Genomic DNA, 12,242 nt, shown 5'->3' on the forward strand with positions numbered 1-12,242 from the left:
AATTAAGGGATGCGAAAGAGACCGGAAACAAAAGTGAAGCAGGGAGAAAAAGAGAATCTGGAAAGAAAGCAATGCAGGAAAAACAGAGAGCGTGAAGCAGAAGAGATGGAGCATGCATCAGAAGGAAGCCGAAGAAAGAACCTAGGAATATAGGGCATGCATGGAGAAGGAAATATTTTGAGGAGGCAGCAGAGATAGTTGGAAAGCTAAGAAAAAACAGAGCAGCAGTGGAGTTTGTAGATAATTTAGGGCTGCAGAGGGGACACCTGGTAATCTGAAAGAGAGGGTGGAATGGAAGCCCAGTAAGAGGTTGAACATTTGGGAGGACACAGGAGATTTGGGAGCCTGAGAGAGGAATTGAGGCTTAAACAGTGAAAAGGGCAGGCAATCTGGGGTTATGGGAAAGGACATCGGGAGGCAAGTGGAGAGTGGAAACGAGTGATAGAATCTGGAAAAGGCTCAGTTAAGGAGGATGGGCCACATAAAGAAGTTGTGGGATGGAAGCAGGAGGTAGAGAGGTTTGTCACGGAGTAAGGGTGGGATTCGGTAGGGTGGCAGTGATTGAAGGAAGCTGAAGCTGATTCCCCGCCCTCTTCATTGAAAACTGGATGAATCCCACCTCGACCCCAGACATCGCAACCACCACCCCCACGGCTAAAAAAGTATCCACAAAGACCGCATCAACCGACTGTGAGGAGGCATCGCCATTGTACACACAAACACCCTCTGCCTCACAACCATCTCCGACGACCAATCACCTGACTTGGAGCTCCTCCACATCCAGACGAACCTGAATGCCACCCTTCGCAACACCCTTGCCTACAGACCTTCCGTACCCTTTCCCCCCTTCAATGAAGCCATAGCCAACTTCATCGCTCACCACGCTCTCGCCACAATTGACTACATCGTCCTCTGCGACCTCAAATTCCATCTGAACAAACTTGATGACCACAACACCTCATCCCTACTGGAGAACCTCGCCACCATTGGACTCCAACAACTGGTCACATCTCCAACATACTCAGTAGGACACACGCTCGACCCCCATCTTCTCCGCAAGCAGCAACCTCACCGTCCGTCACATTTGTGTGCCACACTGTACCGACCACCACTGCATCCACTTCTTCTCCAAATCCACTGTATGCCACCACGTCCACCACGATCATTGCAAAAACTGAAACCAGGTCATCGAAGACCAGCTCACCGCCTCCCTCAGCACAACCCCACTACTGACATCAATGGACGACAACACCTCAGCGGGCAACCTCCACCGTTGGTACTCCGATTGCGGCAACACACTGGCTCCCGTCAGGAAACCCTCAGGCAGGCTTCCCTCCAAGAAAACCAGCTGGTTCTCCCCGCCATCCAAGAGTCGAGGCGCACCCTTAGATGGCTTGAGAAAAGATGGAGGAGCAGCAAGATCATGGCAGACCACACAGCCTTCAAATCCACTGTCACCGCACAGCACCACCTCATCAGAACAACAAAGAAAACAGACATCCAGGAATGCATCAGCACCAACGCACATACCAACAAAGAACTCTTCACTGTGGCGAAAAGAAATCACCAAACCAAGCTCGGAGACGGCAGAAATTCCTGCCTCTCAAACCTCTGCGATAACTTTGCCACCTTCTTCCACCGTAAGATCAAGGAGATCTATGACAGCTTCACAAACCAACACCCACCCACCCCACCCGCAACAACCGCACCCAATGGCTTCAGAGCCTAGCAGACCTTGCCCAACTGGACCAGCCTCACCTCTTACAACACCCTCAGGATATGTTAAGTCATTTGTAACGCGCACAGGTACTCAAGAGTTTCCCGGCGCGGCATCCAACAAGCAACATACAACTGAGCAAGGTGCAGCTTAATTAAACAGCAGAGTCTTTAACTGCTTCTTGAACAACCTGAGGTCTTGAGTGTTCCGAAGTTCGAACGGAAGGATAATGAAGAGCATCCACTCCAGAGCCCCCTCATACCCCCTGCCCTCACCACATATTCAAAAGCCAAACCTCCATCGCACCCAAACTTCGCCGCACCATCAACTGCTTCATCGAGTCTGCCACCTTCCCTGAAGACTGGAAGCGCGCAGAGACCAACCGCCCTGCTGAAGAAACCCTCTGCCAACCCAACGGACCTCAAAAACTACAGACCCATCTCTCTGCTCCCCTTCCCAGCCGAAGTAATTGAGAAAGCCGTTTACGCCCAACTCTCCGAGTTCCTCAAAATGATCCAAATCCTGAACCTTTCCCGAATGGTCTTCAGAAGCAACCACAGCATCAAGACCACTCTCCTCGCTGCTACAGATGACATCCACACCCTCCTCAACTGAGGTGAAACTGAAGCCCTTATCCTCCTGGATGTCTCAGCCACCTACGAAACCATCTCCCACCGCACTGTAAGACTCCACAACACGGACTTCCGCAACAAAGCCCTAGAATTGATCCGCTTCTTCCTTACCGGCCGAACACAGAGTCAGGCTTCCACTGTTCAACTCAGAACCCACAGAGATCAGCTGCAGAGTGCCTTGGGGATCCTGCCTGAGCACCACCCTCGTCAACATCTACATGCCCCACTTGCAGCCATCTTCAGAATTCATGGACTCAACATTGTCTCCGACGCCACCCAGCTGATCCTCTTCCCTCACAGACGAACCCACAGCTGCGAAGACCAACTTCCACTGCGGGATGAAGGCTGTTGCCACCTGGATGAAGGACAGCTGACTTGAGTTCAACTCGGACAAGACCGAAGTCCTCATCCTGGGCTCTACGCTCTCTGCCTTGGTGGACTCTTGGTGGCCCGCAGTGCTCAGAACTCCCCCCCCCCCCCCCCCCCCCTTACCCCCTTCACCCACGGACCAAGCATGATAACTTGGATCATTCTGGACTCCTCACTCTCAATTAACTGCCAAATCAAACCTGTTCCATCCTCCTGCTTCCACGCCCTCCGCCTGCTTCAGAAGATCTTCAAGTGGCTCCCCACCAAATCCAGGTAAACGGTCACCCATGCACTTGTCAGCAGCAGACTCAACCACGGCAACGCACTCTACGCCGGCACCACCCAGAAACTCCTAGAGAAACTGCAAAACATCCAGATGGCCTCTGCCAGACTCATCCTGAACATCCCACTCAGCAACCACATCACTGGCACCTGATGTACCTTCACTGACTACCTATCAACAAATGAATTACCTTCAAGCTCCTCGCGCACGCCTACAATGCCATCCCCAACGCCAGACCAGCATACCTCAACCAGCACCTCTCCTTCTACACACCCACCAGACATCTCCGCTCCACCCAACTGGCCACCATCCCACGGATCAAGAAGACCACAGCTGGAGGAAGATCCTTCTCCTACTTCGCTGCGAAGACCTGGAAGTCCATGCCTCTGCACCTCAGGCAATCACCATCGCTGCCGCAATTCAGCATGGGCATCAAGACCTGGCTCTTCGACTGAACCGCAAACCCAGCCCCACCCCCCACCCCCAGCACCTTGAGACCCACACCGGTGAGTAGTTGTGCTTATTAAGGAACCTGATTGATTGATTAAGAAGTCTGATAAAGAGAGGGCCTGAAAGAGGTGGAGGCGGCAATGAATTGTCCGCGCTGGAATTGAGGTAAATTGTTGCATCCCTAAGAAGATGAACCGCGGCGGTGAAAGGGTCAGTAGTGCATCCTTGACCGCTGAACACCCTTGCTGTGAAGCTAGAATGCTGTCAGCCCATGCCTCAATCAAATTTGTCTATTGAATGGTATAGGTGAGTGGTCTGTCGTTATGCCCACCCCAAGAGCCGTGCAGACCTAGAGATGGAGGTCTGTAGGCTGCTGTATCATCCCCTGGGCCAATGCATCCTACAGGGGAAGGGGTGTTTATATTTGTACCAACCCCAAATCCATTCAACCCCAGTGGCGAAGGTGTGGTTGTCTGTATACCATCCCACGAGCCATCCAACCCTAGAGGAGGCAAGCGTGGCATCTTACTGATCCACTGGACCACTTACCCCGGGGATGAAAGTGTGTATTGGAAGATGCCAGTCCCTGAGCTGGACAGCCCTAGATGGGAAAGGTTTGTCTTGGCTGCACCAGCCCCTAAGACACCCAGTGTACGAGGCAGGAGTCTGCTTTCCTGTGGCTCCCAGAGGGGCTGCTCTGGAGCGGTTAGTCTGGCCCCTCGCCTTTAACAAAGAGGTAAAGAAGCTCCCTCACAGGCTGCCAAGCACTCTCCTCTCTCCTCACTCTATCCCCTCTCTCTCTCACCCTCTCTCCCCTCTTTCTCACCCTCTCTCTTCTCTCACTCTCACCCTCTCTCTTCTTTCTCTCTTTCCCTCTTCTTCTCTCTAGTTCTCTCTCTCTCTCTCCCTATCTCTTTCTCTCTTTGTTTGCTCCATCTCTTTCCTCTCTGTCCTCTCTCACTCACTCTCTCCTCTCAACCTCTCTCCCCATCTCTCGCCCTGTCTCTCTCCTCACCCACCCTGTCTCTCTCTCCTCTCCCCTGTATCTCTCTCCTCTTCCCTGTCTCTCTCCTCTCTCTCCTCACCCTCTCTCCTCTCACCCCGTCTCTCCTCTCAGCCTCTCACTCTCCTCTCTCTCACCCTCTCTCCTCTCTCACCCTGTCTCTCTCTCCTCTCACCCTGTTTCTCCTCTCTCAGCCTCACGCTCCTCTCACCCTGTTTCTCCTCCCTCTCACCCTCTCTCTCTCTCTTTCTCCTCTCTCACCCTCTCTCTCTCCTCTCTCATCCTCTCTCACCCTCTCTCTCACCCTCTCTCTCTCCTCTCTCCCCAGACGCCGGCTTTGCCGTCACCGCCATCTCCCGCACCCCGGGGGTGACCTACAACGACTCTTTCGACCTGCAGTGCATCCTAAAGCCGCATTACCCGTCCTGGGTGCCCCTGGCGGTCACCTGGCGCTTCCAGCTGGCCGGGGCCAGTGACTTCCATGACCTGGTCACCTTCACCCGGGATAGCGGCGTCCAGTGGGGCGAGCGGGCCGCCAACTTCCGGAGCCGCACGGCCATCGAGAAGGCCGAGTCCAGCAACAACGTGCGCCTGAGCATCAGCCGGGCCAGCGACTCGGAGGCCGGCAAGTACCAGTGCCTGGCGGAGCTCTGGCGCAAGAACCACAACAACAGCTGGACCAAGATGGCGGAGCGCCTGTCCAACCTGCTGGAGATCCGGGTGCAGCGGCCAGGTGAGTGCTGGCCATGCGTGGGGGGCTTGGGTATGGGACCTCGGCAGCGTGGCGTAGGTATGAGTACCAAAATGGTAGTAGGTTTATGATTTTGTCTTAAGTTAGTTCTGTGAATTGGGCCCCATGAGTGGATTCAACATGTATCGTGTCATGTGATCATGAGTGACTCAACATGTATCGAGTCATGTGACCATGAGTGCACTCTCAACATGTATTTCTGTATTTGTGGTTTGCATTTCTATTTACTGAGATCCATAAGTCCTTCAAACATAAGTTCTAATCCAAGCAACATGGTTGTACAAGAGAACTTCAGCGTGATGGTTGCCTGGAGGTAAGAGCATTGATGGGTGACATTGAGTAGTAGGATATAGGCATAATCATTGATCTACATATAAATGTAAGTACACAGTATGCATGTTTACCTTTTCAATGAAAGTCTGGCAGGGGAGGTGTTTGGGATATGGTAGGTAAGCAGAGGGCAGATGTCCTTCCCTCGGGAACAGCGTACCGTTTGTATTACATTGTATCCTACGGAGCCTGAATGCTGGACCTTGAACCGCTCAAACACCCCCTCTGTGGTAAGCAGAGGGCGGATGTAGTTCCAGCAGGAACGGCGTACCGTTTGTATTACATTGTATCCTACGGAGCCTGAATGCTGGACCTTGAACCGCTCATACACCCCCTCTGTGGTAAGCAGAGGACAAATGTTGTTCCCTCGGGAACGGCGTACCATTTGTATTACATTGTATCCTACGGAGCCTGAATGCTGGACCTTGAACCGCTCAAACACCCCCTCTGTGGTAAGCAGAGGGCGGATGTAGTTCCAGCAGGAACGGCGTACCAGTTGTATTACATTGTATCCTACGGAGCCTGAATGCTGGACCTTGAACCGCTCATACACCCCCTCTGTGGTAAGCAGAGGACAAATGTCGTTCCCTCGGGAACGGCGTACTGTTTGTATTACATAGTATCCTATGGAGCCTGAATGCTGGACCTTGAACCGCTCATACACCCCCTCTGTGGTAAGCAGAGGACAAATGTTGTTCCCTCGGGAACGGCGTACCATTTGTATTACATAGTATCCTACGGAGCCTGAATGCTGGACCTTGAAGCACTCGCAGACCCCCATCTCTGGTAAGCAGAGAGCGGATGTAGTTCCCTCAGGAACGGCGTACCTTTTAGGAAGGGACTTAAAACCTGGCTTTTTACCTCCTAGGTTATTTCCCACCCTGACAACCAGAAGGCAGTACGCAGCGCCAGGACACCCTCGGGTGACCGTTGTGCTTAAGAAATATAAATAACATCCTTTATGGGTTCCGGAGTGGCGTGCTACTCGCTAGAAAAGCGCTTCAACACCCATCAGGGGTAACCAGTGCTATATGAATGCAAATCTTTCTTCCCCTTTTATCCCTCCGCTATCCTTCTCACTCCAATTAACTGACTAATATCCACCACTAAAATTACTTCATATTTCACCATATTAATTCACCACTAATCCTTTATAGACTTCCTGAATAGCGGGCGTCAACAAGAGCTATATAAAAACAAACCTTTGTCCTCCTCTATCCTTCTGCTATCATTCCAAATCCAAATAACTGACTAACCTATCCACCACTTAAAATGTACTTGCATGTATGTTTCACTATACTAATTCAACACTAATCCTCTATGGGTCCTGGAGTAGCGTGCTACTCGCCGAAAAAGCGTTTTGACGCCTCGTATGGGGTAGTAAGCGCTATATAAATGAAATTACAATATAATACAATAACGCATTATGTGGTATTTTACGGAGCCTGTATGCTGGACCTTGAAGCAGTCGCAGACCCCCATCTCTGGTAAGCAGAGGGCGGATGTAGTTCCCGCAGGAACGGCGTACCTTTTAGGAAGGGATTTAAAACCTGGCTTTTTACCTCCTAGGTTATTTCACACCCTGACAACCAGAAGGCAGTACACAGCGCCAGGACACCCTCGGGTGACCGTTGCGCTTAAGAAATATAAATAACATCCTTTATGGGTTCCGGAGTGGCGTGCTACTCGCTAGAAAAGCGCTTCAACACCCATCAGGGGTAACCAGTGCTATATGAATGCAAATCTTTCTTCCCCCTTTATCCCTCCGCTATCCTTCTCACTACAATTAACTGACTAATATCCACCACTGAAATGACTTCATATTTCACCATATTAATTCACCACTAATCCTTTATAGACTTCCGGAATAGCGGGCGTCAACAAGAGCTATATAAAAACAAACCTTTGTCCTCCTCTATCCTTCTGCTGTCATTCCAAATCCAAATAACTGACTAACCTATCCACCACTTAAAATGTACTTGCATGTATGTTTCACTATACTAATTCAACACTAATCCTCTATGGGTCCTGGAGTAGCGTGCTACTCGCCGAAAAAGCGTTTTGACGCCTCGTATGGGGTAGTAAGCGCAACATAAATGAAATTACAATATAATACTCAATTTATCTTTATTTCGGCATGAATACCATAAAAGAACAATAAAACATTCTATTAAAATACGTAGCATGCTGTAAAATTCATTCAGTTTTCATGTCGATTCTAAAATCAAAGATTAAGAAGTCTGAAAGGTCATAATAGTTATTCTAACTCAATAGGAACAATTATGGGTGACAGAAATAAATTTCATCAAGTACAGGCGACAGGAATAGGAGTTCATCAGTTGTCCCTCAGTTAGTACAAAGAGCAATTGTAACATGTCTACGACACTTTTGGTACATTACATTTTACAGTTTATAACCCAATTTTTTCCTTTGGAAAAAGATACTGTGCAAGAATCTACTAACACTAAATACGATAGGTTGACTAGTATCGGTCAAGAGAATCCTTAGGGCCTGAGAGCATGTTCTTACACCTAATGTTAAACATATGGGCTTAATCCATCTTCTTCTCGCCTGTGCGTATATTGGGCAGAAGAAGAGGATATGAAGCTCATTTTCTTGTTGGTTACCTCCACACATGGTACAAAGTTCACCCTCTACATGATTCACCGAGTTTACACCACCAGACCAACGAACCAGTGTTGAACCAATTTGAAGGTTTCCATATCTGAATTTCAGAAATAAGGTCTTTGCTAGCGGTGGTTCTATTTCATCCAGAAATAACTCAAAGAATGGATCATCTTTAAAGTTAAGGAATCTTTGTACAAGCGACACATTAGAAGGAGCGTTTATGATCATACCTGAGATATACGACCAAAAACACTTTTTTACCATGATTTTTGAATTTGGTGGAAGTATATCTGGTTGTTCCCAATAATGTGACAATCCTATTAAGGTGAGCCAGAATTTAACATGTTTAAACCAGGGTATCACATTAAAGCTGTCAAGCTCCATGATTTCTGTTAGCCCATTTTTATAGGCCTGCAACTCCGGTACACGCCACAGCCTAATCCATAACAATAAAGGACGTAGAATAATGTGATGGTCCGTTCTACGGAAGTTTAGATCAAGCTGGAGCGGAACCAGAGGAGTACTCCTAGGGACTCTGACCAGACTTCTCAGGAAGTTGTTGTCCATGACCCTAAAAACATCTTTGGATCCTGGGCCCCAAATTTCCGAGCCGTACAATACAGCAGATTGAACCTTATATTTAAAGAGTTCAACTGCTGGAGACACGGCTTTGCTGGTGCTTAGACCTTGTTCTCTGAGAATGGGTTTAGTGTTCTGGCTAAACAGCATCTTACATTTTTCCAATTGGGCTTTCCATGTAAAATTGGAGTCTAATATTACCCCCAAATAACCAAAATGCGGGACTGATTCCAATTTTGTTCCATTTAAAGTTAGACAGCCCTTGTCGCTCTTAGTTGGATTTAGGACCATACACTTTGTCTTTTTCCCGTTTATCTCCAGTCCTTTCTTGTTACAATAATCATAGAAGGAGTTTAAAAGAGACTGGAGGCCTTTTTTGTCTGGGAAATTAGTATAGTGTCATCCGCAAACAACAGGGAAGTAACTTTTTCACCATTCAACTTGGGAGAGTCGTTGTTACAGTCTTCCAGGTATGACGGAATGTCATTCACGAATAGCGAAAACAGTGTAGGGGCCAGTACGCACCCCTGGCGCACACCTCGTTCAATTGGTATTTTAGGGGTTAATTCGCCTTTTGGGCCCCACCGTACTCTGGCAAAGTTCCCTCTATGTAGCTCTTTTATTTGCGCTATCAGGGTTGATGACATCCCTACTGAACTTAGTGTTTCCCACAATAAATTGCGTGGAACTAAATCAAACGCCGCCCTTAGGTCGACGAACGCAACATGTAGTTGTCCCTTTTTGATCTTAATGTATTTCCAATAAAGGCAACAGAAGCGGAAAATTTGATCGATTGTACTAACTTTAGATCTGAAACCCGCTTGGTATTTAGACAAAATTGCCTTTTCGTCCAGCCAATCATTGACACGGAATAAAATGTGTCTTGTGTAGATTTTTTGCAGTATATCCATTAAGCTTATCGGACGATAATTTGAGGGGTCCATCCTGTCACCTTTCTTGTAAATTAAAACAATTTCAGCCCCCTTCCAGCTTTCTGGGAAGTCTAGATTTCGGGATAACTCGTTACACAAGTGGTTAATGTATGGAACCCAAATTTTTAATTCGTGTTTGTACAAGTCTCCCGGAATCTTGTCTAACCCAGGGGCTTTACCAGATTTAATCTGGTTTATCGCCAATTCTGTCTCACCTAGAGTGAACTCCAGGGTTTCCCCCGGAATGCCATGGCTAGGAGTTCTATCAGTACTGGGTTCCTCATATGCCTTATAAAGTTCAGAAAAATGATTTACCCAAGTCCGTTCGTCTAGATAGACATCCTTTACCACTCTACCTTGGTGATTTCCGTTTGCTATCAGCCTCCAGAAGGCTACACTATCTCGTGTTTTTGCTGCTTGTAACAGGTCAGCCCATTTTGCTTCTTCCCATGCAACTTTACATGCCTTTTGGACCATTTTGTAATTATTCCTGGCTGATATAACATTCATTTGGATCTTTGATTTGATTGCTGTCAGGAGTGCCCTCTTAGACTCCCTGCAGTCCTTGTTGTACCAGGGTTTGCTATGGGGCAAATTGTGTGTCTTCTGCTGCCTTTTTTTCGGCATCTTGGTGACTAGGGGCTTTAGAGCGTCGAAAAATTTATGGTGTAATTCCATAAAATAACTGTCGTGGCCTTCATTTGGGGTGACATTTGGATATGCTCCAAAGGTACTAGCAAAAAGCTTATAAATTTCTATTATGATTTCACTATCGCCCAATATTAGTGGCCATTTGAGAGAACGTCTGTTGTTACTGATGTGTAACTCAATTTGGTCACCACTATTTCCGTCTCCAATCGATGGAGACACTGTATCTCCAAATAGGGAGTCCTCGACATGAAGGGCCAGAGGGAAATGGTCACTCTCTAGTCTTTCAGTTACCTCCATGTCCAGAAGGAATTCCCATGAAGACACAGAGGCTATAATGAAATCTATATTGCTTTTATAGTTCCCTCTATAGAACGTGGGCTTCCTCATGATGTCTGATGGTAGCCGTCCATTACACGCTCTAGTGCAGTGTTCTGTACATAGTCTCGTCAATTGAAGGGCCAACGGAGAACATTTTACTGGTTTTGTAATTTCTAAAGCAGGGATCCCATTGGCCTCGTCTTCTTCTAGGAAGATGTCGCTAAGCCCCACAATAGGCTCATAGTTACAATTGAAGTCGCCTGATATAATGACATAGTTCGCTCTAGTATCTAGGTTACCCAATAAAAGGTCAAGTAATGTTAGTGTGGAAGATTCCCTAGTAATGGGGGTTGGTCTGTTGTAAACGTTAACTAGATACAGTTTTTTCTCTTTACGAGCATCAATTTTCAAAATCAAAATATCAGGGGAGTTGGTATCCACCACTTCTATGTTCACTTTTAGATCTACTTTTACCCAGGTCAGTAACCCCTCCCGAGGGTCTTCCACTCCTAGAGGGAATTGCATTGACACCATAAGATTTATATCCTAGCCTGTGTATAGTTTCAACCGCCCAGGTCTCTTGCAACATACAAAAATCAAAAGAGTCAATGAAACTTGCCCAGTCCGGGTCAATTAGATTTTTTGATAACCCGGCTATATTCCAGGAGACCAGCTTTAAGGTTTGTCGAGGTTCCAAGAATTTTTGCGTCAAAACATTTCCCCCCTCTGCAAACACTGAAATATGGCCTTCTCGATTAATTGCATCATGCTCTATAGACATTAGCTCATTTTGGGGTGCAACACTTCCCAATGGTATTGAACTATCCCCAATTATTGGAGCTAACACAGACGATAAGCTTACATTCCCCTCAATTTTGGCTTCATAAGTATTAACACCAACTGTCTGTAAACAGAAATCACTCCCTTCCCCCAACAAGTTGGCATCCAACAATTCGTTTCCATCAACCCCCCTAGACGTTTGGCATCAATCACAGTCGTCAAGCCCACTGAAGATGTCAAATCTGTTGGTAGTTTCTAAAGGGGTGAACGGTTTTAGATGGTCCATTCTTCTATTGTTAGTGTTAATTTGCCTATATGGGACACAGTTCCAACCAAAAGCATCAGGTGCCGGTGCATGATTTGGGGGAAAGAAAGGCTCCATAGGATTAGGCCTAGTAAATGGTGGTATCATTTGGTGTATGTTACCAGCCCTCTGCATGACTGGTGGATAAGAGCAGGGCATAGTTTGAGATGTTATATGGGAGGCTGGTTGTTGTTGGGAGGGAAAAACCACAGACCTTGGATAGAAAAAAGTCAAAGGTCTGGGTATTATGCAGTTGCTTGTGGTGCCCGGGGGCCAATTTAATACAAATTGGACTGCATTGGGATCCCTAAAGTTTACAACCACCACGTCCCCCTCGATGTTTTTTGGTCTGCTTCCCAGCCATTGGAGGCGTCGGACATGGACAATTTCACCGTTTATATGGGGTGCTATTGGCCTGTATAAACTTAACCAATGCATGATCTTATTTTTTAATTGTGCAAAGCCCTCCCTCTTGCTAGTAGGTAACACCGGGACCCCAGTTAGAACTACCACAA

General features: G+C 47.5%; 1 protein-coding gene across 1 annotated transcript in view; it reads left to right on the top strand.

The window, feature by feature from the left end:
- LOC147699085 (immunoglobulin superfamily member 3-like) overlaps positions 1–12,242 on the top strand; it is a 394,763-nt gene that overhangs the window by 200,547 nt on the left and 181,974 nt on the right. Inside the window, exon 7 of the mRNA XM_086935654.1 lies at positions 4,783–5,187. Coding sequence (XP_086791780.1) covers positions 4,783–5,187 — 405 coding nt within the window. The remainder of the gene's footprint in view (positions 1–4,782; positions 5,188–12,242) is intronic.

This window comes from Lissotriton vulgaris, chromosome 8, assembly GCF_964263255.1.
Source record: "Lissotriton vulgaris chromosome 8, aLisVul1.2, whole genome shotgun sequence".
Lineage (NCBI taxonomy): Eukaryota > Metazoa > Chordata > Amphibia > Caudata > Salamandridae > Lissotriton > Lissotriton vulgaris.